General features: G+C 44.4%; 1 protein-coding gene across 1 annotated transcript in view; it reads right to left on the bottom strand.

The window, feature by feature from the left end:
• Gucy2c (guanylate cyclase 2C) overlaps positions 1 to 27,600 on the bottom strand; it is a 79,665-nt gene that overhangs the window by 43,149 nt on the left and 8,916 nt on the right. The window contains exons 3-11 of the mRNA XM_028872249.2: positions 25,208 to 25,272; positions 20,578 to 20,793; positions 19,216 to 19,337; positions 16,728 to 16,824; positions 14,476 to 14,593; positions 11,883 to 12,018; positions 10,554 to 10,639; positions 7,355 to 7,466; positions 1,755 to 1,836 (exon numbers count right to left, since the gene is read on the bottom strand). Of these exons, the coding sequence (XP_028728082.1) occupies positions 1,755 to 1,836; positions 7,355 to 7,466; positions 10,554 to 10,639; positions 11,883 to 12,018; positions 14,476 to 14,593; positions 16,728 to 16,824; positions 19,216 to 19,337; positions 20,578 to 20,793; positions 25,208 to 25,272 (1,034 nt within the window). The remainder of the gene's footprint in view (positions 1 to 1,754; positions 1,837 to 7,354; positions 7,467 to 10,553; positions 10,640 to 11,882; positions 12,019 to 14,475; positions 14,594 to 16,727; positions 16,825 to 19,215; positions 19,338 to 20,577; positions 20,794 to 25,207; positions 25,273 to 27,600) is intronic.

The raw sequence follows: 27,600 nt of genomic DNA, 5'->3' as shown, positions 1-27,600 counted from the left end.
AAAGTTTTAATTTTATCATGGCATAGTTACTCATTTTTCTTCTAGGACTTTCTTCTTGATCCCATCTAAGAACTACTCTCATAAAGTCACCCCATATCCATTCTTCTAAATTTGAAGTTCGGTTTTCATACATAGGGCCTTAACACTTAAAGCTCCACACAAAATGGGCTGTATCTCTATACCTTGTACTAGGCAGTTTTAATTTGATTTTTGGATGGAAAGTCAATTGTCCCAGCTGGCTTGTGACTCCACCCTGTCGCATTTCTCAGTCTTTTTGTTGACCTACTTGTCTGCCCCTGAATTTATCTTTACTCGTTTGTCATGAGACAAACTCTGACTTACATTCTCAAGGTCCTTTGCCATTCCGTTTTCAATGTTCCCTGAACGGAATGCTTCAGGTTCCTCCTCTGCTTCCACCTCACTCAATTTCCTTTATTAAATATGTGTAAAATAGCACACCGCTGACCAGCTACCGTGACCCTACGCAGAGGCAGGTGGGGTGAATATCAAGACATCGAAGCCTGCCAGGCTGTCATGTTCGAGCCCAGGAGACTCTTGGGGTTAAACAGAGTTGTTATTCATGCTGGGTTAGGGAACACTATAAGTAATTCACTGTTTTCATGCATTGGTAGTTGAAATGGAAAACCACGTATACCTCGTCTTCTCTGCCAGGCCACTTTATTGAGATCAGCCATTAGGAATCCCTGCCTCTGTCTCCAGGCCTAGAAACAACAACGGGTATCTCCTGTTTTATCTCAGGACTTTCTACCAAGGAAAGCTGATCAACCCATTTGGGTTTAATCTCTGAGGGTTTTTTCCCCCTCCACTAAATTACATGGGCACACTGTAGATGGTCTCCTGTAGTTTGAGACGAACTCTGCCTTCAGAGCAAAGAAGTCAGTTTGGCCCCTCTCCGGAGAAAACATGCTACAGGCTGGGCACTTCCATTGTGAGAAAGTCTAATGACACTCTTCCCAAGGTGTGTGACACACACAGACATTTGCTACTTGGTTTAGGATATCCCGATACCACAATTGAGAAAGAATGTTCTGTTTAGTGTGTACAGCAGAAGCTGGAATGCTGATAGAGTCAACACATATTTACAAGTCCAAGTCTGTATCTCCAGTTAGGCGCGTGCTATGCCCATGCCATGCAGATAAGCCACAGCTCTGATGTGCAGAGGGCCTGACTGAACTATTCCCATCACTACCTGGTGGACTCAGTCTGTGTTTCTCTTTCCTTATGCTCTGCACATTTGGAGGAGACGATTTCTTTGTTGTTATTGGTTTTGCTTGTTTTCTTGAGACAGTCTTACAACATAGTGCAAGCTGGCCTCAAATTTACTTTCTTTTGCCTCAGTCTAGGATTATAGGCGTGGACCACCACACCTGGTGGCATGGATGGTTTCTTAGCTTCTTCTAGCCTCCACGCTATACTGTACAACGATTCTGCAATCTCTCAGGACACACCAATAGAACTCTGAAGCTAGCTAGTTACACACTGTTTATAATGTGGCCGTGTGGCCACGGCGTGTTCGCAGTCTTCCCGAGTACACACAAGACTTCACACAGGCCGATCAATCCCTTGACTCACAGTTCTAATCTACCCATATTGGCTTCTGCCTTTGACACGGCTTTTGATGCAGAACGCCTTTACGATCCCAGGCCTGCCTTTTTCAGCAAGCTTTGCCAACAGACACCAGACTTGTCCCCTTTCCTCCCCACCAGGAGGGAAAGCCTGAGGGAAGGAGGTACCTCAGCACCAGGAGAGCAATCAGCAGCATCAGGACCACCACTCCTGCAAGTGTGAAGACAGCAATCATCAGGATTTGAGGGCCTGTGGGAAGGAAGGCAATATTGATGCATTAGCGGGACCGCAGAGGAGTGGGAACACATTCCAAAGCCTCTCCTGCTGTAACACAGTCTGAGGACAGGAGAAGGAAGAGTCCCTTTGAAAAATCCTCATCTTGTATTAATCTCTTCATTGTATCCCCAGGCTCTGAAGAAAGCTGCTGTGTGTGCCCAGGAAAAGTGGTGACCTAGCCGGGTGGTGGTGGTGGTGGTGGTGGTGGTGTGGTGGTGGTGGTGGTGGTGCACACCTTTAATCCAAGTACTCTGGAGGCAGAGGCAGGTGGATCTCTGTGAGTTCAAGGCCCATTTAGACTATACAGAGAAACCCTGTCTTGAACCCCTCCCCCCCAAAAAAAGGATTCCTTTCAGCATTGTTTGTAGTTCCTTTCAGTGTGCTGGGATTGTAGGATTGTAGGATTGTGGTTTGTAGGGTTGTAGGTACATGCCAACACAGTTATGTAGCTCTTTATTTCTAACCAAAAAAAAAAAAAAAAAAAAAAAAAATACCACTGTCTGCTGTGGGACGGTCTGTATGTCAAATTGCTCTGATTGGTCAATAAATAAAACACTGATTGGCCAGGGGCCAGGCAGGAAGTAGGTAGGACGAGGAGAGAGGAGAATTCTGGGAAGCGGAAGGAGGGAGACACTGCAGCCACCGCCAGGACAAGCAGCATGTAAAGACGCCGGTAAGCCACCAGCCACGTGGCAAGGTATAGATTTATAAAAATGGATTAATTTAAGATAAAAGAAGAGTTAGCAAGAAGCCTGTCACAGCCATACAGTTTATAAGTGATATAAGCATCTGAGTGATTATTTTAGACGTGGATTGTGGGACTGTGGGGTTTGGTGGAAGCTGGAGAAAAGCCCTCCAGCAACAACTGTCATAAGAACATTAAGTGGTATTCAACACACATAATTCGGAGGGATCTAAGCCTACCTAACATTCTCCAGACCTGTGTGTCTAAGGAGGGTCTATGCAGGAAGAAAGTGATGGCTATTTTCAAATGCAGGGCATGCATTCTAAGAGACCACAGCGCTGCACGCTATTCCTTTCCAAGATTTCTAGATTATTGGGGGATGACAATAATGTGATTTTATTTGTTATAATGTGTGTGTATATGTGTGTGTGTATGTGTGTGTATATGTGTGTGTATATGTGTGTATGTATGTATGTGTATGTATGTGTGTGTATATGTGTGTGTGTGTATGTGTATGTGTGTGTATTATGTGTGTGTGTATATGTGTGTATGTATGTGTGTATGTATGTGTGTGTGTATGTGTGTATGTATGTGTGTGTATATGTGTGTGAGTGTATATGTGTAAGTGTGTGTATTATGTGTGTGTGTATATGTGTGTATATGTGTGTGTGTATGTGTGTGTATGTGTGTGTATGTGTGTGTATATGTGTGTGTGTATATGTGTATGTGTGTGTATTATGTGTGTGTGTATATGTGTGTGTGTGTGTGTGTGTGTGTGTGTGTGTGTGTGTGTCGGGTACATGTCGTAAGTTCATAGATTCTCAGAAGAGTAAGTGGAATCCAGGAACATGGGAATCTGTCCCAAGGAAGCACTGGAGGACATCTGAAGATGCAAGGGGACAGGCTCAGAGAGAGAAGGCACAGCAGTGACCCTCACAGGACGGTCCTGGCTCACAGGAACACTTCAGAGCTTCCAGTGAAAGGACCAAAGTGTGGGACGTGTGGGAAGCTGGAAGATAATGGATATGGGGTAAAGAAGATGTGATTTTTTCATATGGGGGGGGGTGAGGGAGAGGGAGAGAGAGAGAGAGAGGAGGAGGAGGGAGGGGGAGAGAGGGAGGGGGAGGGAGGAAGGGAGAGAGAGAGTACTTAGGGAGAGTGGTTTTTTTGTTGTTGTTGTTGTTGTTGTTGTTGTTGTTTTAAAAAAAGGCAGGAGATCACTTCTAAATAGTGAATGAAGTTTCTCCAGGAAAAGAGATAATAGATTTCCCATTTAAAGTATCATGCACTCCACCTCACATGAGTCTCTAACATGGCACCAGGACACACAAATCCTCAGGGCAGCAGCCCAGGGTCTACCAGTTCACCTGCACCCATCATGAGTAAATTATTAATTTTAAATGGCTGAAATTTTTGAACAGAAGTTTGTCCCTCCTTATTTTGTCGAGACAAGAAAAAGGTGCCCAAATATTAAGAGACTGCTCTACCATGTCATGTGTTTTAGTCATGCTATGTCCTTCTAAAAAGTTTCCTCCTCTCTCTCTCTCTCTCTCTCCTCTCTCCTCTCTCCCCCCTCCCCCCACACCCCCAAGCTGAAATTTATCATGTGGCAAAACCAGAGCACTTTTTGGTGAGGGCTGCTTTGTAAGTGCACAGCTTTGCCCCGGTTTGCATATCACCTTGCTTTCTAAGGGACGTTTCTCCTCTCATCTCGGCAGAAAAATACACCCGCCTTAGGGCTCATGCCTTCATAGTCATATTCTTCGGGTGGCTTCTGTACAGGACTGTGATGGGCACTCCATCATACCCATTACCATCACACTCCTATATTACACACCCCTAGCCCCAGACATAGAACAAGCCTGTAGAAGAAATACACCCCCACAGTGTGGCATTCTATACCTCCATACCAGAGCATGAGTTCCAGGGACTCAGGTCATTTGGGTCTCTATCTGCATAATGAGCACCAATTACCATAATTAGATATTTAAACATACTATTTAAACCAAATAGGCTTGTTGAGGCAGGGTCACATTCTGTAGTCCAGGCTGGCCTGGAACTCACTTTGTAGCCCAGGATGGCTTCAGCCTCATGGCAGACTTTCCACTTTAGAATTCCAAATGCTGTAATTACAGGTGCGAGCCGCCACCAGGCCTGGCTAAATGCAGTTGTTTTCACTTGGCGCCTTGGTTAAGACAGGCTCACAGTACTTCCAAGGCAAACCTTCTGCTGCCCTCTAGTGGCTATTGTGGTTATTACAGTCTGCCGGCTTCACAATGAATGTGTGCTAACTTCGAAGCCAGCTTTAAACATGTGCTTTACCAGAGGAAGAGCTTTCAGTCACAGAGTAAAAACAAATGGACTCGTGTTAATGCATAGTCTTTGGCTATGCATCACTGTAAATATAGTTCTACTCTGGACCCAGCACTACTATATACAGTTATATTCTTACTTGTTTATGTATTTAATTGCAGAAGTCTGTGAAAAAAGACCTTTTGCTCCTCTCTCTCCCTCTCCCTCTCCCTCTCCCTCCCTCCTTTCCCCTCCCTCTCTCTCTCCCTCTCCCCGCCCCTCCCCATGTACAGGTCACAAGTCAACACTGGATGTCTTCCTCTATCATCTGTCACTGTATTTTTGAGACAGAGTCTCTCACTGAACCTGGACTGACCCCTGAGCCCCTGGCATCTGCCGGCATCTGCCTGCCTCCGCCTGTTCCAGCCCTGGGGTCACAGATGCACACCTGTGCATGCAGCTTTTTTTTTTAAAGGTGGGAACTCTGTGTGTGTGTGTGTGTGTGTGTGTGTGTGTGTGTGTCCGTGTGTCCTCAGCAAGCACTTGGCCCAGTGAGCCATCTTGAGCCATCTCCCCTGCTGAGAAAGGGAAAGTGGGGGATGGGGAGGGAGAGACAGAGAGAGACCAACAGACAGAGAGGCACAGGCAGGGACAGAGAGGCAGAGATGGCTGAAACGTTCATTGAAAACTCAGAAGCATGAAGATAGCTTTGGGGATAATGTATAGAAAGCTTAAAAGCAACTATAAATCTGCAGTTGTCTCCGGGTCGTTTTGTTCAGGAGAATGCCCTGCCCACCCACACCTTCTATCCTGCTTTAAGTCAGTCATTTCCACATAGGAATCACAGACCAAAAGAAACTTAGAAACAGTTATAGTTTTTTTTTTTTTTTTTTTTTTTTTTTTTTTTTTTTGGTTTTTCGAGACAGGGTTTCTCTGTGTAGCTTTGCGCCTTTCCTGGAGCTCACTTGGTAGCCCAGGCTGGCCTCGAACTCACAGAGATCCGCCTGGCTCTGCCTCCCAAGTGCTGGGATTAAAGGCGTGTGCCACCAACGCCCGGCTAGAAACAGTTATAGTTTTAATACAAGCAAGTCCATTGGACCAGCGATTCTTAAAAGCAGATCAAACTTCCAATTCCTGGCTACAGATCACTGCAAGAATAGAAATATTTCTAACTCAGTTTTTAAGATTTTAAAAGGTGATAACTGAATACAAGTATTGTGAAAAAGAACAAAACTTCAGGAACATGTAAAAGGGAAAATTCTTTCAGAATCTTATTACTCAATGGTAACTAATATTAAAATTTTATGTATTTTTTTCTTCTTTTTTAGTTTTTTTTTGTTTTTGTTTTTGTTTTGTTTTGTTTTTTTGAGACAGGGTTTCTCTGTGTAGTTTTGCGCCTTTCCTGGAACTCACTTGGTAGCCCAGGCTGGCCTCGAACTCACAGAGATCTGCCTGGCTCTGCCTCCTGAGTGCTGGAATTAAAGGAGTGCACCACCACTGCCCGGCCTTTTTTTAGTTTTTTGAGACAAGTTTTCTGCGTGTAGTTTTGGCACCTGTCCTGGATCTCACTCTGTAGACCAGGCTGGCCTCGAACTCACAGAGATCCGTCTGGCTCTGTCTCCCGAGTAGTGGGATTAAAGACGGACACCACCGCCACCCGGCTAATTTTATGTATTTCTTTTTGGTTTTACTTCTACAGAGTTAGGGTCTTGTTAAATAAAGTGTTGCATTTTCCTATTCTTCAATGTTACTGGTTTCTTAGCACTTAAAATTCTTTGCAAAGAATAAATTTCATTTGGTTGTATGGCGTTCAATTTAAGAATATATCATAAATTTCTAGGAGTCCATTAATGGTATTTTCACATCTTTGAGTATGATTGTGTGTCCAGATTTAAGATCTTTGTCTTAAAGATGCTAGACTAGTAATACAGAATTACTGATCGTTACATTAAGCACTGGCCAAGCCAGACACAGACAGAATGTACTGTGAATTTTATGGTCCATGGAGGCCCCCTGACCTCCCTGCTGAAGGCCAGGGTTAATGTTGTATGTTCTCACTGTGTCTTGCTAACATGAAGGCCACGCCATGTTAAGGCCTTTAGAAGCTCACCTCCTGTGTGTCACCGTCACCATCACCGAATGTGTGTCCTGTGAAGGAATGGAGGAACGATCACTGACTACCTCTCACCCTGATAGGGCAAATATTCTTTGCTAAAATCTAGAGAATGTTCCTTGAGTCTGTTGCATTAAAATGCACATAGAGTAAAGCACGTGTTTCTATGATTATTTATATTTTGCCCACTTTATGTCCTTGTTTTCTAGGGGAACTGCTTATATGGGATCCATCTTCAAAACAGGGTTAGCTAAATTAGAATGTGGCTGTGTCTATGTAAAACCCACATTTACAAGCCCAGAAAGCCTCTGTGAGATGAGAAGAGAAACAAAACAAGCTAACTCCATACAGCTTACATGGAAACTAAGTTTGGGGAAAGGAAACCGGTAAGAATGTCTTACCCAGTCCGGGAACGTCATTAGGGAGTTTGTGGTCCTTCCAGATGAAGTTGGGGTTCACAGCCACCGGGATGGTTTTGTTTATATGGGTGTCATACATCAAAAGAATGTCATACTGTGTTGGGGCATAAAAAAAGAAGAAAAGAAAAACATGAAAACATTTTAGAGCAATGTGTGATGAGATTGACTATATGTGTGTGTGGTTTCGGGGGAAGGAGGGGGGGCGGGCGGGCAGGATCTTGATATTGTAGCCAAATCTGACCTTCAACTCTTAATTCTCATGCCTCAGCCTCCCAAATTCTGGGATTGCAAATGTGAGCCATCATTTCCGGTTACTACTTACACCTCTGGATTCAAGTCTTCATTTGAACCCATCTGCTAATGGAAACATTGCTACAGGAGAGCCTGAATTTCTGTTGCAGACATCAATAATGTTGTGTGAAATATGTCTGAAACATGACCACCTTTCTACAGTTACTAACACTTCCTCAAGACATTCCCCACAGGAAATCTACATTTAAAGAACTTTACACTGGAGAACTGAACCCATAAATGCACGCATGGAAGATCAGAATTAGCCTGCATGCTGGGATATGGCATACTGATGCTCTGCTGACCCTACCCTGGATGTGGACTGGTATCTTGATAGCTCCCCTATTTTGAGAGTTAATCCCTAGGTTCCCTCAAATATACGCACTGTGTAATGCAATTGGAGGCAGTCATTTGCTAAAAAGCTTGACCAAATTTGCTTTGGGAGAGCTGTGTAAGGGAACAGTTCTCATATGAAGAGCAGTGGTGTGGGTTAGGAAAGATCTCACACATGTCTTTGCCTCTGTTCCATGGGCAGCAAGGGTCTCATCCAGTTGGATAAGGATGTGGGTCTCTGTGGTTCTTGTTAGTGACTGAAGCATTAAGGGAATCCGACTCAAAGGTTTCCCCTGGACGTGGAGGCCAACTATATGTTCCTTTTTACATTTATGTATGTATGTATGTATGTATGTATGTATTTATTTGTTTATTTAGGAGGTTGGAATGTGTATCTTGCATGTGGAGGTCAGGGGACAATGTTCAGGAGTCGTATCTCTCCTCCCATGTGAGTCCCAGGGATCAAACTCAGGTTGTCCTCGCTGGCTTCAAATACAGTACTTCATTAAAGGTCCAATCTAGTAACAAAATCTGTGGATTCTACGGATGCTGCCTGTGGTTTCTTGTGTCACTTTCTCAGGATGGACACCTTTTTTTTGTAATTTTCACATTTGCCATTGTTTCCTTTTTGTTGTTGTTGTTATTGTTGTTTGTTTGTTTGTTTTGGATCTTCAAAACAGGGTTTCCCCGTGTAGTTTTGGTGCCTGTCCTGGATCTCGCTCTGTAGACCAGGCTGGCCTCGAACTCACCGAGATCCGCCTGGCTCTGCCTCCCGAGTGCTGGGATTAAAGGCGTGCGCCACCACCACCCGGCCCACATTTGGCACTGTAAGTATCTCTCAAAAAGCAATGCCAATACGTATGCTCATGTATGACTTAAGCTTGTTATAATGTCCGCCCTGGAACATTTTACAAATGAATGCTATTTTCTTCCAGATTTCCAGTGTTGTCAGGGCCTGACCTCTTGTAGGAAGAAGGTGTTCAGTGACCACTTCTCGGCTGGCTGGAACAGTGGCTTTCACGGCTTATATGGGCATAGCTTTGGAAGGGCATGAAGACAGCTGTCTCATTTTTCAATTCAGTGCTGGTCTGCCATGAGCTCTGTACCAGACAGGAAGCTCTGTGTGGGAGCCTTGGCCAGAGAGTAGATCTACTGCCCCTCCTTAGAGGCTCCTTCCTAGTCAGGGTTTCTATTGCTGCGATGAAACACCATGACCAAAGCAACTCGGGGAGGAAAGGGTTTATTTGCCTTACTGTTCATCATGGAAGGAAGTCAGGGCAGGAGCTCAAACTGGGCAGGAGGCAGGAGCTGATGCAGAGGCCATGGAGGGGTGCTGCTTACTGGCTTACTCACCATAGCTTGCTCAGCCTGCTTTCTTATAGCACCTAGGACTAAAATGGCCAGGGGTGGTACTCCCCCATCAATCCCCAATTAAGAAAATGCTCTGCAGGCTTGCCTACAGCCCAGTCTTATGGCGGCCTTCTCTTAATTGAGGTTTCCTCCTCTCAGATGACTACAGCTCATGCCAAGTTGACATAAAACTGTCCAGCACAGGCCCTAACATAGGAGTGAAGAAAACAGGTGCATAATGTAAGTGACAGTGTTCTCAACAAGACTTTGATGTGTGTGTCTGAGGCACTACACAGCTCACAAGTTTCCTGGGAGTGCTGATGAAGAGAGCTATTTCTTTAAAATCTTTAGTTTGTAAGAGTGATTTATGGTCTTTAGGAAATGCTTGTCAGCAGCTTGTTATCTTTTCATTGACTCCATCACTAGTCTGAGATATATAGTTGATTTCTAATTAGAGGTTCTATGGGCTAACATGCTTGGGGAATACTACCCCAAGTGAAATAGAAATATAAAAACCGAGAAAGCTGACATGAAATGATCTACTCTAGAGAGATGTAAATAAAGCCTCTATGTCTGGCTTTAAGTGAAATGTATAGTAAGGCCTTTGTGTCTGGCTTTGAGAGAAATGATTCAGCAAAGGCCTTGCTATGCTTGGGTTAATCGGTAGAGGCTGAGACATTGTTTTGAGACTGTTGTTCAAACTTGAAGAACTATCTTTCTGCAGAATCTGCACTTGGTGCTAGCTGAGAGCTTGCAGCTGCACTGACCTTGGTCCTAAGACACTCCTGGCAGACCTGGAGTTCTTCCTTTTGAGCCAAATGACTAGCCATAATCAAAGGGGACTGGGATTCGTGTGGGTCGTCTGCTCTCATGGGCAGCAAGAGCAAGGGGACTTTGGCAGCTGGAGCCTTTCCCAGCCCCAATTAACAACCTTGCATGTGTTTGACTAAGGTAGCTGGAGTGAGGTAGCGGGCTGTCAGTCTTTTCCAAGAAGGCTGAACCCCCCTGCTTCTTTGGAAAATGAAGGCTTAGCATCTTGGTGAGCTTCTCTCTCTCCTGCAGCCCCTACGTCCGACATCAAACAATCATCTCCCTTTAGATTTCGAGCAGAATCCCTTTAGTTCCTTCAGTGTTGGCCCTGTTCCAGGTTAACTATCCTTCACCCAGTCTCATCTCCCCACATTTTCTAATAAGGGGTCGGACATACTTTCCTGGTGTCCAGAGACACATACAGAAGATACATAATGCTGTCAATGTCCCCGCTGTCATCCAGAGTCACAGGTCCCCCAAAGCCTAAGAAGAGAGAGAGTGTGTTAGAGAACATCCTTGCCTTTCGGCCTGACACCAGCAGAATCTGATGGAGAGTGTAAAATGGATTCGAATCACTCTATTATATTCTTATCAGACAGCCCACAATTGCTTTTTGTCCCTGTGATTTGTGAAGGGTATTTTTACGGGGGATGCTCATTTAGAAGGAAAGTTCTCTTCTATTCATTTAGGATGTGACAGGTTAATAAATCACTCAATTGTCCATGAGACGTATTACTAAGAATGCCAGCTAAATCAGCCGCACAGCATATAGACACAGCACAGTCTACATTGTACAAAGAACAAAATTGCTTCATTATCATTCTTTGGTTAAAACACTGAAAAAGATACAAGTTGTTTATATTTCAATTTCCTAACTACAAAATAATAACCGTGTAGACTGACCATACAGAACATGTGCTGAGGTGGGAAATGCTTACATGTTCAGCCTAACAACTAATGAACATCTGGGCTGCCAAGACAGTTCAGGTGGGAAGGAGCTTCCTCAGAACCTGAGTTCAATCCCCAGACCCCACGTGGTAGGAGAGACCCGATGCCCACAGGTCACCCTCTGGCCTCTGCACCCTGTGGCACGCACACATGCTCACTGTGTGCGGGGTGGGCACATGCTGTTTTGGGTGGTATTGTCATGAGGGGTTTGGAAAATAGAGACTTAACACAGGAGATGCTGGAGATACATCCATCATGACACAAAGAGGTACAAATAAAATGACAAACATGAACTTGTGACATGAGGGCAGAAAGGAGACCAGGGGACAGGTCACAAGGTGGCTTTAGGGGACCAGGAGACTGCAGGCAATGAGTGGAGAAGAGAATTTACTAAAACACACTTCACTTGAAAATGCTGGAGTTATATCTTGTATGTCAATTTAAAATATAAAAATAAACTGCAATATTTCTCCTCTTGCTAATCTCCAAGCATAGGCAGCACACCACTACTTATAACAATACTCTGTGAAAGGCTGCTCATGAATACAGCCTTCAAGCTGCAAGCTCATTCTGCAACACCTCCTTGAATATGCAAGTCCAGTTACGCATCACAACATCCCGCAAAGTTTATGCAATGCCATTTCCTCTGATTGAGTTCCAGGCTCTTTTGCAATTGATGCATCAAATGCTGAAGACTCTCTTGGTCTCTCACCTGTCCCCTTCCAAAGCCTGAATTTCTTTGACTTTATTGTTGTTTGCTCTTAAAGAGATCAAGTACCTTCAAAAGTGAGATTCCTGAATGCATGAGCAAATTCGGTAGAGGTGACATCTCCTCCATTTTCAAGAAATATCTTCAACACGTGCCCAAACAGCAAGGTTCCCTCCAAGTAAGCTAGAGAAAAGTCATTTCTTTCCTGAATGAGAAAGAAAAAAAAATCTTTTAATGGGAAAACAGGGGTGGGTTTCTGGTCTTGAGCCTGGAGCAAAATGCGTTTGACATCAGTGAGTTTGGAAAGATCAAATAACTTCAGGGGATCTGGAAGTGTGATGGTAAGGAGGACTGGGAATACCATCTCGGGTTAGTGCTCTGTTGTCACAATTTTCCTTTCTCATGGGATCAATAAGCAAGACCTCTGCCTTTAGAGAAGAATCTAGAACTAATTATGCTTCCTTCTCATAATGGAAAAATATACAATGTAGCTAAGAAAATCAACAGCTGGCATTTTCGTGCTTATAGGGTTTCATGCAGAAATACAATTTTCTTCAAGTTAATGTTTTCATTGAAATGTAAGAGAGAAAACCAAAGACCAGGAAACAACCCCTGCCTCCAGTATCCAGAGCGGGATATGAGGAATTTTGATTGGTTGATTTCACTGAATGTGCTTCGAAGATGGTTCTGAGTGTCACTTCAGTCCCTTAACATCTATCCTGACAAAATAATAGAGTTAGCACCTTTCTGCCTCTGCACCCACTGTACGATGGCTGTTCAGGAATATGAATTGAAAACCCTTGTCTCCCTGAATTCCATAGGTTCCGTTTCCTCATGCACTTTGGACCTCCCTATTGCCCAAGCCAAAAGACAATCAAAGTTCTCTGCACCTGGAATTACACTTTGCAGAAATATTAACAGAAAAATAAACCCCTGTTTCTTTTGCTGAAATCATCATTTTATTACATTTATTTATTTATTGGGGGGCTGCCTATAGTGGTCGGAGGACAACTCCTAGGGCTCAGGTCTTTCCTTCCATCCACCATGTGGAACCCTGGGGTCAAACTCCTCTGGTTAGACTTGGTGGCGGGTGTCTTTTCCCACTGAGCCATGTGGACAGCCCACAAAAACATCATTTCATGGGATGAACAGAACTTAGTTGAGACCTCTCATTTAAGGTGCTTAAAACCTCTAAGTTTGACAGGTCCATGAACTGGAGTGCTTAGAGTAGATGGTCTAGGTAATGGGGTGATGCTCACACATCCTTACAACACTTATGACTTGCCCTTCACCTGCCTTGAAAAGTTGTTTGGAGGTCTTTGGATTGTCCCTTCTTCTTTTACTGTAAACCTCTGTCAACTGAGAGCAGAAGGCACATGACAGACTGCATCTCATTAAGGCTCAGTGATTGGCGGATTCCAGTGTGTCTTCAGATCTTCATGTATAATAAGGTGACTGTCATTTAAAGGGAAGTGGAGGCCCTTTTCTGGGTGTCAAACCAGATAGGACACTGAGACAATCAGAATACATTAGCATTCTCCTGGCACAGTTCTGGACAATGGTCAACTTCATTATGATGGACCGCACTGTGATGTCTTCACCTAGGAGTATTCTATTTCAAAACAAAGACTTTGGGTACTAGCAACAGGAGAGCATTACTTTAGGATAGAGAGAACCTTCTGGTACCTCTTTAGTTATTTTGTGCTGTTTAATTCCTACTTCCTTTAGGTGTGAGACTGACTCTGAGTAGCAAGGCTTCTTCTTTCTATATTTCCACATGGGGACTTGCACTCTGATGTTGCGGAAGTGTCTGTTGCTCTCAGGGTCTAGAGTCTAACACAGTGACCTGCAGTATGAGGTATGATGGGGTGCCTGTGCTTGCCGAAGCTCTACACACAGCAGGATCAGTGACATCTGCTGAGTGATGTGGAGTACGTGCAAGTGCTTGCAGGGGCTGAGGAGATGGCTCATTCAGTAAAGAACATGAGGACCTGCACTCAGATTCCTGGCAGCCATGTACGGGGTGAGGTGTCAGGACACACGCCTGTAACCCCAGCACTTGGTGGGGGGGCTTTGGGACCAGTGCAGGGATAGGATCGGGTGAATCCCTGGAGCTCTTTGGCCAGCTAGTTCCGCTGCATCAGTGAGCTCTAGATCCACTGAGGGAGTCTGTCTCAAAAAATAAACTACGGAGGACTAGAGAGATTGCTCATGGGTTAAGAGAACTTGCTGCTCTTACAGAGAACCTAAGTTCAGTTCCCAATACCCCAGCAGCTGACAACTGCCCATAACTCCAGCTCCAAGGGATCTGATACCGTCTTCTGACCTTGGCAAGCACTCTCACCCACACGACTCTCTCTCTCTCTCTCTCTCTCTCTCTCTCTCTCTCTCTCTCTCTCTCTCTCTCTCTCATATACACACAAATAAAATAATGAAAGAAAATGGCAATTGATAGAAGAAGAGAATATCCACCTTGGCTTCCTCATGCATGTGCACACCCACACAATGAACACATAAACACATGCAAAAAAAATTACTTGCAAGTGTAAGAATCTGAGTTCAGATAAGAGACTAACTACCTTACCCTGCATAATCTTTAATGAATACTTACATAAACACACACACACACACTCACACGAGCACACACACAAAACTAACTCACCGTTGAGGACCACTGGGAGGAAGAGGTGTTTGAGGTGGAGTTTTGAGGAGGTAGTGTCAGAACAAGAACATTGTTCATAAATTCCGGAGCCTCAACATCATCTTCAAAGTAATAGTTACTACAGTAAAAACACAGGTTCCTTGTTAAATTAGCACGCCAATAGAGATGGACACTTTATAATGCTTGCAAACTACAGTGTGAGCTTTGAAAATAGTGGTTGTTGTTGTTAAGTTTAGCTGTCAGAAAGCCTTCCTACTTTCCCGAGTTCGGATCCCCTCTTCCCCCTGCTAAAGTGAAGAACAGAATGCAGGCCACTCTGTTACCAACTCCAGATGGAAGGGCACTCAGCATACTGACACTTTGCGGGAATGTTTGTGTTTGTTGTTAAGGCCTAACTCCCTTCATTTCTGTTGGAAAATTTTCTTTTGCTTAAGTGTGCAAAACAAGTTGGAAATATTGAGATATGCAACATGGATATAGTATTACTTGCACAGGCAATGCAGAGTAATGTAGGATGCTGCCGCTATGCTCTGGGCTGAACTGATGATGGTGGGTGACGGCACAGAACTGCTAGACATTTTCTCTAACACGGCAAGCTTAGAAGTGCGTGTATGTGCCAAGGGTGGGGGAGGTATGTACAATGTGTGTGTGTGTGTGTGTGTGTGTGTGTGTGTGTGTGCATTCATGGGTGTGAATGGTGACACATTTGTACCATGGCATTCCTGTGGAGGTCAGAGGACAACCCCAGATGCCTTCTAACTTGTTTGAGATGGATCTTTTGTTGTGACTGTAAGCTTCTGGAGATGGGACTAATCAGCTCACAGAATATGTATTACCAACTCATAGACAAGACTCGGCACACTGCAGACTGAGATCACTCTGAAAATGCTAGGGTTTCTGGGCTTCCCAATCATGTGGGTGCTTTAGCATGCAAACAGTGTAACACAGCTAAACTGTTATAATTAGGATGACCATCATCTCATACACAGGCTGTTCTGTGCTGACCAATGTGTTAGCTTTTATGTTAACATTACTGATCTTACCCTAAAAATAGACACCCTAATTTTCTTTTCACAGTGCAACTCAATCTCAAATACTAACAAACACTCAACAGAATACGACGTCAGAATTAGAAGTTGAGTATGTTAGGTTTTGTTTTGAATCGTGTGAGATGTGACGTTCTTTAAATGTAGCCATTTGTCCCTTGGACAGGAGTCACAAGGAAAGCCTGTACAGTTGGCAGAAAATGAAGTCATACCAAATTAGCCACACTGACGACTCCTTCCCCAAAACAAACCAGCTATTGGAATCAATGTGGGGGTGGGAGCAAAATGCTGATAGCATTGCTCTGTTTCCTATACTTCTGCCCCTGAAGAACTAGACAGGCGGATTATTTATTTTCATGAACGCTTAGCTGTCAATCAGGCCTGCACTTCCCCTCCTTCCTTTCCTGTCATGCTGGGAAAAGTATGTTGGGTATCGAGTGATGACTAGGCACGCACAGGAGGCCACAGCAGTGTGTTTCTCTGGTCTGAAGGCACACAGGTAATGATTAATGGTCCAGGGAGATAAGTGAGTCGGATGATGTACTTACGGGACAAGGGGCACAGGTGTCCCAGTGGCACCTCCTCTAAGCATGACTTCAGTATTACTTTGGTACAGTGTGTTAGTATAGTGGTTCTCTCTCTCTCTCTCTCTCTCTCTCTCTCTCTCTCTCTCTCTCTCTCTCTCTCTCTCTCTCTCTCTGCTTAGTGCCAGAGGAAAGGACCATCATTGAGTAACTGTACCACGAAGGACAAAGAATACGTGTATAAATCAGATCCAGTTGACTGCAACTTTAGTCTTTCCAAAGATGGCTGATGAAAAATTAATCTGAGGCCAAAGGTCATTAGCAACTACAGTAAAGAAGCGAGGTTTCCATTCCCAGGTAAACTACTGTTGAGTTTCTAGGTTGTTTCCTGAACAAAGATCTTGAGATCAGCCTGGGGCTCAGGATTCTGTGTACTGAGTAGACCTCAAAGATGAATGGACTAGGGATGTAATGCGAGGCAGGTGTCAAGGAATACATTTCTGTTTTAGATCACAGAGGATTAGGTAAACGTGAGGTGTTATGAGAAAGGAATGAGACTCTAGTTCAAATGTGGCCATCATGGAGGCTGCCTAACACAAGAGAGAGGAGGATGTTCTGGTAGCCACTGACATGCTACCCTTCTGAAGGGAGGAGGCTTTCCCAAGAATGCCGTCATACCAACCCGAACAGATCTACCAGGATGACAACAGTGTCATCAGCCACTTTGAGGTCCGCTTTCACATCATAGTAGGTTTCTGGCGTGCCACACATAACGATCACTGGAAGTGAGAAATGGAGACAGAGTGATGGAAGATAACATGCACATCATCCAGGGGTAACCAGCATCCTGAATTTGAACCCAGTGTATTCATATGATTTGTTGTTGTTATGGTGCTTCTCTCTCTCTCTCTCTCTCTCTCTCTCTCTCTCTCTCTCTCTCTCTCTCTCTCTCTCTGAGATAGGGTTTCACTGTGTATTCCAGACTTGAACTCACTACATAGTCCAGGCTGGCTTCTAATTCATGGAGATCCTCCAGCCTCAGATTCTGAGTGCTAGGATTGCAGGCATGAGATACCACACCTGTCTCTCATGTTTCCTTTTTAAAGATTAACCCCCAAATCTCCCTAAATCTCCTCTGCATTTTGCACTTAGTTACAGAGTCAGAATAGAACTGTGTAGAATATTTAAAAAAGAAGCCAATACCAAAGGGGCTAAGGGCCAGAAGAAAGAGACAGTTGGTGAGCAGGACTCACGATTATGAGCTCTGCGTCAGTGTGTATTCTATCATACTGGGTGGGGTGATTTCAAATGCTATTTTTGTCAATGAGTGGCCCACGTCTCATTATTTGTGTTTGGAAATATAAAGAAAAAGGGAATGTGAGAATAGTTTATAGTACCCCTAAGCAACCATCTTTGGTCCATGCCCGTAGTTCCTTCACTCAGAACCCAGTCTTAGAAATTCGAATGACAGAGTTACTCTGAGCCTCTACCACTAACCCAGCCAAAACCTGCACATGTCGTTCAGGTGTGGGAAGAGCTGGAGGGGACACTTGGATTTTTGCTGTTATTTAGAGATAGGGTCTCACTATGCAGCCATGACTGTCCTGGAATTTGCTACATAGACTAGGCTGGCCTTACACTGTCCCCGAAGTCCTGGAATTGAAGAAAGGTAAGCACTACCATACAGGCTTTTGTTTGATTTTTGTTTTGTTTTTCAAGACAGGGTTTCTCTGTGCAGTTTTGGTGCCTGTCCTGGATCTCAGTCTGTAGACCAGGCTGGCCTTGAACTCACAGAGATCTGCCTGACTCCACCTCCCGAGTGATGGGATTAAAGGTGTGTACCACCACCGCCTGGCTTGTTTGATCTTTTTATATGCTGTGCCACCCAGGTGAACTGTAAACTCTTTGGGATCATGAATGGTTTTAAGCTCCTCTCTCAGTGCCACCCCCCTGCCCGGTTTTATGCTTCCCCTGCCCCCCAACCAGATCTTGATTGACTGATACATTCCTAAAATAACAAATACTTGGTCATGGCAGCAAATGACTATTTGAATGATGTCAGTTACCTGTCAAGTGACGGTCTTTCCTTACAGGAAATCACCACACTTCATTCTTTGCTTGTGATATGCTTAGGAAGGGAATTCCCTGTGAAGTATAGCTTGTGAGAATGCTTTTATCCATTAGCCCTTCACACCTAACCTTTAGGTCATTGGACAGGTGAGATCTGGTTCAGAAAAATGAGGAAGTGAGATCATCTTTGCATTGTGATTCTGTCTGAGGGGCTATGTAACAGTAGCCTTGGTCACTAGAACACAGTTGAAGATGTTTGAGGTCTAGTCACAAATCCAGTAATACACTGGATTCGTTAAAGGGTAAAGACCCAAAGACGACTAGGCACGGCCAATGTTTGAATTGAGAGTCTGTATCAAGAGACTGCCTGGAGAGAAACTCTTCTCACAGAGCAGCGCCAAGGCATAGTACAGGAGTTTTTAAAGACAAACAGAAAAACCACCTCCTGGCTGGCAGGGGGAAGCAGCCAAGCAGCTTATCCAGAGCCCAAAGCATGCAGTTAGCTGGGGCATTCAACCCTGAGTTTCTAGAACAGGGTTGGGTGCCTTCCCAAGCAAGAGCACATCAGAAGTAAAGAACAAATTGTGGTGGTTTCCTGTAAGGAAAGACCCTCACTTGGCAGGTTACTGACATCATTTAAATAGTCATTTGCTGCCATGACCAAGTATTTGTTATTTTAGGAATGTATCAGTCAATCAAGATCTGGGGGTCGGGACATAAAACCATTCATGATCCTGAAGATCATGGGCAGGGGGTAGGAACCAAAGAAGGCTTCAGCTGAGACAAGACAGAGAAGCCTTTTCCTGCTACAGGTTGAAGTGAATTTGAAAGTGGTTTACCCATGGTAGGTCATGAACTTGGTGTGTAAGGGCTGGCCATTGGCATATCTATTCTCATTACGTCCATGTTTGTTTTATGTGACTTCATCACACCTCTCTCAGAGAGCTGGGTTTCAGTCAATCACAGAAATCACAACATGATGAAGAGTGTGCAAATACACAGCTTGTAGGCAGGCAGAGAAAGCAGCTCTCCAGGGACAGATTAGCCTGAAGGACTTGGAAGGAGGCGGTGGCCGTGAGACAGGCCGAGTGCCATTTTACCATTGCTCTTCCTGTTCCGTCCAGTTAGGATTTCCTGGAACTGATCGGTGCGTCTCAATACCTCCTTGAAGCTGAGCATCTCAGAAAAATAGGACACGCTAGCCTCCAGCGCGTTGAGGTACCTGGAGCAGGAGGAAGAGGAGCTTAGAATCGGCTTTGTTTCCTCATGGCCACTCCACCTCTAATCACATCATTTATTTATTTATTTATTTATTCATTCATTCATTCATTCATTTCTGTGCTGGAATATTTATCTAACACCCAGTTCCTCTGTGTATAGACAGCACACACCATGATACCATTGCTTTGAATTGGGGCTACTTAAAGGAGGCAGAGCATTGGGGGGAAGTGTTCAGGACTCTTGATATGTATGCACAGATTGTAGACATTTGAGGGGTCCCTACAATGTTTCCCTCCTGCTATGGCAAGAAGGATCTAGCCTGTGCTATAAACGAGAAACTTCTGAACCTGCAGTACAGAACTTCAGAGCTGGTAAAATGATGTCTGCTCTTGTGTGAACTGGACGTTTATATATTTCAGTTTCACACCAAGGTTTCTAGGGGGAGCTCCTGGGATTGATTGCCATGGGTTCCCAGATGTGGGAGCCTAAGGACACCCTATCTCAAACCTTCGAGTCCTCTGTGGAGAGAGAGGGTAGAACTAGCTAGCATCCCGGGTCACCACAACCAAACGCTACTTCCCTATTTTTACTAAAGTCGCATGGGCTTAGGATTTTTTTTTTAAAAGTTATGTTTTATTTGTGTTGTGGCTTATGTGCATATGTGAACACACGTGTGTCTCAGCACTTGTGTGGCAATCAGATAACAACTCTGAGGAATTGGTTCCCTCCTTTCACCTAGTGAATCCCATGGATGGAAATCAGGTCATCGAGCTTGGCAGCAAGTGACTTTACACATTAAGCCATCTTTCAGGCCCAGACTTCTGGTTTTTTTTTTAGGACCCATTGTTCCTGCATTCTCCTGTACCCTTTCCCTCTAAGAAAATGTGAGAGACATCATTCTAACTGCTTCTTGGTTTAGGCAGAATGAACATTCTCCAGTGTTATGTCTTCCGCAGTAGTGTGGAAACACTGACTTCTGGCTTTCACTTTTACGATCTCTAAACAAGATCATTTGTCTTGGTCTTTAGAGGACTTACCTTGGGGAATCATTAAGACTAACAAGAGCTCACTTTCAAACTAGAGAGAGTGCTCCAAATGCAGTCTATGTTAGCATTCTCGGGATACTTTATTCATTTTGCCCCTTGGATGAGTAAGAAAGTGGACGGGTGTCCATTCCAACACTGTCCCAGATAAAAGGTGGCATTTCTCCATGGCATACACTGATAAACAGCCTTCCTTACCAGAAGCAATCTTCAGGCTCCGAACCATTCTTGTAGACATACGAAGAGTTCCAGGAAAAGGTTTTGAATGGCGCATCGTTGACTCTCCAGAAATTAACCAGGAAGTACATCAGCTTCCTGGCTGGAGGCAGCACCCTGGTTAGGGTTTCCTTATAGTCACAGGACAATCCAAAACTTCCGGCTGAAATCATGGGATAGCTCAATGTTGTGTCAAGACTGTGCCAAAGGTGAGAGAGAAACCAATGCCCGGGTTAACTCCAAAAGCACCGAGAAGAGTCCGTCTTTCTGACTGACTTTTTAACACGTGTGCATCAACAGTAAGGATGGAATGGGGTCAGTAAAACAAGTGTACGGGTAACCCTCTCACACAGGCGACTTTAAAAATAACAACGATCGGTCATATTCTGTGTGTAGAGCAAGATGACTGTGTGACTTGATCACTTTGATTCATTTCTGAATGACTTCTCATGCTGGCTGGGCTGAGAACTGTGACATTAGATGGGGGTAGGAGTGAAATCTACAGGTTAACTAACCATGGCTCTGGTGTTAGTTATGTTCTTCTATTTGCCGACTTGACACAAGCTAGAGGTATCTGGGAAGGGGGAGCAATTGAGGAATTGCCTCCATCAGATTGGACTGTAGGCAAGTCTGTGAGGCATTTTCTCGATTGATTAGTGATGTGGGAGGGCCCAGCCCCATGTGGGCGATATCACCCCTGAGTAGGTGGTCCTGAGTTCTATAAGAAAGCAGGACGAGCAAGCCACGTGGAGCAAGCCAGGAAACAGCATCCTCAGTGGTCTCTGCATCAGCGCCTGCCTCCAGGTTCCTGCCTTGAGTTCCTGCCCTGACTTCTCGCCATTATGCACTGTGAGCTGAAATAAACCCTTTCCTTCCCAAGTTGCTTTCAGTCAAGGAGTTTATCACCACAACAGAAGGCAAACCAGAAGAGCCATCATAATTGTGATGAAACTGAAAGTGTACCTATGTCCTTTCTTCCTCGAAGTGCCTGCCTCTTGGCTCTGCTTCTGAGAGGGGGCATATGCTGGGGAGCTTAAGGCCTTTCTGCCCTTGCTCAGTGGGGCCTTCTTACTTTTCTTTAAACATACCAAGCTCTCTTCTCAGACAGCAACTCAACCAAGACAGGGCCCAGCCTGGCTTCCTGACTGACTTAAACACTCAGGGCCTTGACTGAATCTGTCTTCATCCCGGAAACTCTCCCTGACCCCCAAGGCCAATGGTGTTGAGAGAGCAGCTGTTGATGGTGCTTTCCTTCGCTCCACAGGAAGTTCCTTCAGGTGGGGGTGTCTGGGCTGGCTCTCCCTGTCTACCCAGCTCACACAGGTACTCAGGATGCTCTGCCCACCCCACCGGCTGCCTCTTTTCATCTCCAGTCATGTTCTAGTCAGCGTTACCCTTTCTTCTTGTCCCTCAAAACTTCAGCTTAATTGTGCTCCCATTTCTTTCAGCATTTTAACATCCCAAAGACTTCTCTGATTACATCCCAGCTCTCACCTCCGCATCCAGTGCTGTCAAATATCACTGATTCTACAGCCTTAGCTGGCTTCCCCTGCCTTCTGGTCTGGCCAAGTCCGGCCCCTCTTCTGTTTCCTGTGGTCTTTTCTCTCCTCAGTCTCTGCTGTGTTTGCCCACACAGTTGAGTTGTTTGTTTGCTTGTTCGTTTGTTTGTTTGTTTTGTTTTTTGAGACAGGGTTGCTCTGTGCAACAGCCTTAGCTGTCCTGAAACTAGCTCTGTAGACCAGGCTGGCCTCGAACTCTCAGAGATCCGCCTGCCTCTGCCTCCCGAGTGCTGGGATTAAAGGCACTACCACCCGGCTACAATTTTTATTAGCTGTAAACAGTTAATAAAATAAATGTAAAATAAATGAATGATTTGACAAACTGCAGTGTTGTCAAGGCAACAATCTTTCCGTAGCCCTCCCACACTCAAAATCTTAGTGATGTCTATTGCCATTCTCTTTAAGTGCCACTTAATGATCCAAATGCAGTCAATGTAATTTTTCTAGTCTTTATCATCCTTCTGTGCATTTCCCAGACTGCAGCAGCTATAAACACTTGCAAACCTCCTTCATCACCCCAATTCTTTGTCTTGCATTCACTTTCTCCTCTATCTGGCTGGAAAGCTATCGCCTCACCTCTGTCCACTGAAATCTTACCTGTGTTGGCTGGTTTCATGTCAACTTGTCACAAGCAACAGTCATCTGAGAGGAGGGAGCCTCAACTGAGAAAATGCCTCCACAAGATCCAGCTGTGGGAGGGCCTGTAGGGCATTTTCTTAATTAGTGATTGATGGGGGAGGGCTCAGCCCCTCTTGGGTGGTACCCATTCCTGGGCTGGTGGGCCTGGGTTCTATAAGAAAGCAGGATGAGCAAGCCATGGGGAGCAAGCTAGTAAGCAGCACCCCTCTATGGCCTCTGCATCGGCTCCTGCCTCCAGGTTCCCATCCAGTCTGAATTCCTACCTTGATTTCCCTCAACAGACTGTGACTCAAGACATGTAAGTCAAATAAACCCTTTCTTCCCCAAGTTGCTTTTGGTCATGGTGTTTCATCACAGCAAACTAAGACGTTATCTGTCCCCAACACAAATCTCAAATGATTTTCTTCATGAAGTATTTCCCTTCTTGAAACTCAGCCCTCAATCAGAGGTGACCACTACCTTCTGTACATTTTGCATCCTCTTATTTGTTCCTCTTTGAAGGAAGCTCTCTCCCTCTGCCTTGTACTGGCCTGTGTCCCTGTCACCTTATCTATTTGGAGGGAGTGTGGTACTCAATGTTTTTTTGTTTTGTTTTGTTTTTGTTTGTTTGGTTTTTTTCTGCTTGACAAAACTAAACTGTTTGTGGGTAGAAACCTTTCATAGTGGTGAATCAACTTTCCAGATTCCCCTTTCGTTTTGAGCAATTATCAATATATGATCTGTGAGATAAGGAAGAACAAGATTCCATGTGTGTCTGTTCGGGTGTGGGAGAATGGTTTGGAAATGCTTGTATAGTGTGCCTGATGTGGTGGGCCTGAGCTTCTAGGGCTGCAGTCTCACCGGGTATGAGGCAACAGGCCGACTTTCAATAGAAATCTCAGGTTCATGTCAGCCCTGTGAAACCTACTCTAGTGTGGTTTCCTCTGGAGCAGCAAATGGCATTTCTTTATTCAGAAGAGTGAGCAAGGGGAGAAAGGATGTGAGAGGAATTTTGACTGGAGAATGTATGATCTGACAGAACCAAACACTGCGTGAAATACAGTGAAGGGTGGGGCCAAGACTCCCAAAGCTAGAGAAAGATTTTCCATTCTAGAATAGATGGGAGGCTTTTCTCTAGGCTGCTAAGGATGTCTGTCACATAGAGAACTTCAACATTGTATTTCTATTTGAAGGGACACTAACTCATTCGAGGATGTGACTCTGGCAGGCCTTGCCTTTCTCCCCCACTCCTTCTGCCTTGCTAAAAACCATGAGATTAGCCGGGTGGTGATGGCATAAGCCTTTAATCCCAGCACTCGGGAGGCAGAGGCAGGCGGATCTCTGTGAGTTCGAGGCCAGCCTGGTCTACAGAGCTAGTCCAGGACAGACTCCAAAGCTACAGAGAAACCCTGTCTCGAAAAACCAACCAACCAAACAAACAAAAAACAAAAAAACAAACAAACAAAAAAAAACAAAACACAAAAACAAAAACAAAAAAACCCATGAGATTACATGGCAAAACTAGCTACCAACGTCTATTCCCTTATTTGGCCACTTCCTCATCATGAGACTGACTACCAAAGTCCAGCAATCAATAGACCCCTTTGGTTCACCTAATTAATATGCCCAATTAAAATTAAACACCTCATCCTAACACAGGGGGTGGGGTGGGCTGTTTGCCATTTGCCCACGGGCCATGTCTGTCTTTCCTTTATCCAGAGGCAGTCCTTTGTCCCTCTAGGACAAATACCCCTGTCCCTTGCCCCCTCCCCCATCTCCCTCGTCTTCTATCTCCTTTACCACTGTATCCTAGCCCATTCTAACACAGACACCCCCCTTCTTCTCCTCTTAAAAATTACACCTGCAAGGTCATTTGCTGCTGTTTTCTGCCTGAGTCAGAAAGCAGCCACTTTAACTTTTCTTCCCAGATTAATAAAGGGTCTCTCTGTGAAAACAGGTGTTTGGGTGTGCCTAATCCAGGGCCTGGGAGGAAGCCCCCACTGTTTGGGGCGTCTCCTTCACTGTTCATCTCAAATAAGTATAGGGAATAAGCAGCTGGCTGTTTCCCCACATCTCAGAACTAATCACAGAGCAGAGTTCTAAGACTCCCTCCGCTGTGTCCTACCCTCTGCCCATACTTGTGGAGGATTTCCTTTATTAAACTCAAGGGTTCAAGGCGGCTGACTTTCTTTTTTCCTGACGGGATTCTCACTCACAGCGTTTTCTCTCTCTCTCTCTCTCTCTCTCTCAGACGTGAATGACTGGACCTGAGCAGCTACTGCAGTCACCACACACTGATCCGGGAGGAGGTCCCCGGGGAAGGGAAACAGTAGTGGCAGAGATGGCAAAATACAAGGGGCCCAGTGTGCCTCTCTCTGTTGCCTTGACAACAGGGTTGTTTGTCTAATCATTTAACACTCAACCAAAGTACTTACTACATCTGGAAGGTGGAATACGTGCACGAGGGCCCCATGAGGACACAGCCCATATTACGTTCTCTCTGTGGGAGACAAAGAAAAATACTGAGGCCTAAAACAAATCCAGTCAATCCATAGACAGAAAAGAGGTGGGTAGGAACACAAGGAGAAATGGGATCCCGAAGAGTCTAGATGCAGGGTAGGGAGGAGCTGCTCAAATGATGGGGTAGGAGGAGGAAGACTCTTGCCTGCTCCTCCTCCTCATTGCTAACTCTGACCCAAAAGGGGTTTTAAAGAGCTCAAAAGAATTGCAAGCTCTCTAGAACTATGTGGGTATGCAAGACATCCCTTACTCCAGGCATCCTGTGAAAGGGCTTCCAAAGATTACAGACTGTGGGACTACGACTCTAGAAGTTTCACAATGCCCTGATGGGTCATACATAGCATGGATGTCAGGACGTGGATACTACATCTACTACATGGGTATCATATTGACTCTTAATCTTGGGAGGCAGACTCTAACTTGGGGATAATGAAGTCCAAGGGAGAAAAAATGATGTGGATATGTTTATTGACTATTTGTATTTATCATTTGAGATGTGTCTGTTCATTTCATTGGTCCATTAATTGTTAGGGTTGGGGCTTTTTTGGTATTTAGTATTTTTAGTTCTTTGTATATGGTAGGTATTAATCTGTTGTTATTGATATTTTACTTTTTTGTGCGGGGCCTGCCACCCAGCTCCCAAATAAACCACACACAGAGGTTTATTGTTAATTATGAATGCCTGGCCTTAGTTTGGCTTCTTTCTTGCCAGCTTTCTTGACTTATATTATCCCGTCTACCTTTTGTCTCTGGGCTTTCCCCATTCTCTTACTTCTGTAAGCTTTACTCTTACTCCGTGGCTTGCTGTGTAGCTGGATAGCTGCCCCTGGAGTCCTCCTGCTTCTCTGGCTGATAGAACTCCTCACTCCTCCATCTCTTTTTTTCTTCTCCTCCCAGATTTCTCCTTCTATATATCCTCTCTGCCTGCCAACCTCGCCTATCCTTTCTCTTGCCTTGCCATTGGCCAGTTCCTTATTAGAGCATCAGGTGTTTCACACAGACACAGCAACACAGCTTCACAGAGTTAAACAAATGCAACAGAAACAAAAGTAACTCACCTTAAAATAATAATCTACAACATTAATCCTCTGTCAATGTATAGCTAGCAATGGTTTCTTATTCCAAAGACTGACTCATTACCTGACTGTTTCCTTTCCTGTACAAAACTTTTAATTTGGTGAGTTTCTATTTGTTGAATGTTAGTCTTAACTCTTGAACAACTAGAATGCCGTTCAAGAAGTCCTTGCCTGTATCCATATCTTGTATCTTCTCTACTTTTCCCACTAACAGTTTCAGAGTTTCCAGTTTTACCAACAGGTCTTGGGTCTATTGTAAGTTGATTTTTGTGTCAGGTGGGAGGTAGGGATCTAGTTTCATTTCTCCACAGGTGGATATCCAATTTCCCCAGCAGCATCTGTTGAAGAGGCTATCCTCTGTCTTCAATGTGTCTTTTTCTCATCTCTGAAATCAGGTGACCACAGCTGTGCAGCTTTCTATCTGGATCTTCTATGGCATTCCACTGATGCATGTATCTGTTTTTGTGTTGGTACCATGATGATTTCCTTAGCACGGCTCTGTAGAATAACTTAAATCAGATGCGGCCATACATCCAGCATTATTCTTTTTAGTCACTTTGATTACCTGGGGTCTTTGTGCTTCCATATAAGACTTAAGGTTTTTTTTTTTGTTATTGTTTTTCCTATTTCTGTGAAGAATGGTATTGTATTTTTGGTGTGGCTTGTGTTAAATGTGTAAATTTTTTTTTTTTTTTATAAAAGAGACATTTTTACAGTTAATTCCTTCAATCCTTGAGCACTTGAGCTTTTCGTTTTCTGGTGTCTGTCCTTTTCAACTTTCTTCAAGGCTTTAAGTTGAATGCGGTAGAGGCTTTTCACTTAAGTTTATTCTAAGGTTTATGTTCTGGGAAATTGTGAATTTGTGATTTTCACGATTGTGTGTTCCTGATTTCTTATATGCATTTCTACTAGCATATGAAAAAGACTCCTGGGTTTTATGCTAATGCTGTGTCCCGATGCTTTACTGAAAGTATTCAGTGGCTCTGAGAGCTTCCTGGAGTCTTTAGGGCTCTCACACATGGAATCTTCCATTTACAAATAGAATACTTTGACTGCTTCCTTTCCTATTAGTATCACTTTATTTCCTTCTCTTGTCTTATTGCTGTAGCTAAGACTTTCAACATTTTAGCAACAGGAGTGGAAAAAGTGGACACCTTTGCCTCTTGTTTCTCATCTTTGTGGAAATGCCTTTTTCTTCATCTGTTATGACAACTGTATGTGTGTCATATACA

Source organism: Peromyscus leucopus, chromosome 3 (genome assembly GCF_004664715.2).
Source record: "Peromyscus leucopus breed LL Stock chromosome 3, UCI_PerLeu_2.1, whole genome shotgun sequence".
Classification (NCBI taxonomy): domain Eukaryota; kingdom Metazoa; phylum Chordata; class Mammalia; order Rodentia; family Cricetidae; genus Peromyscus; species Peromyscus leucopus.
The sequence above is the reverse complement of the archived record's forward strand: the minus strand, read 5'-3'. Positions and strand labels throughout refer to the sequence as shown.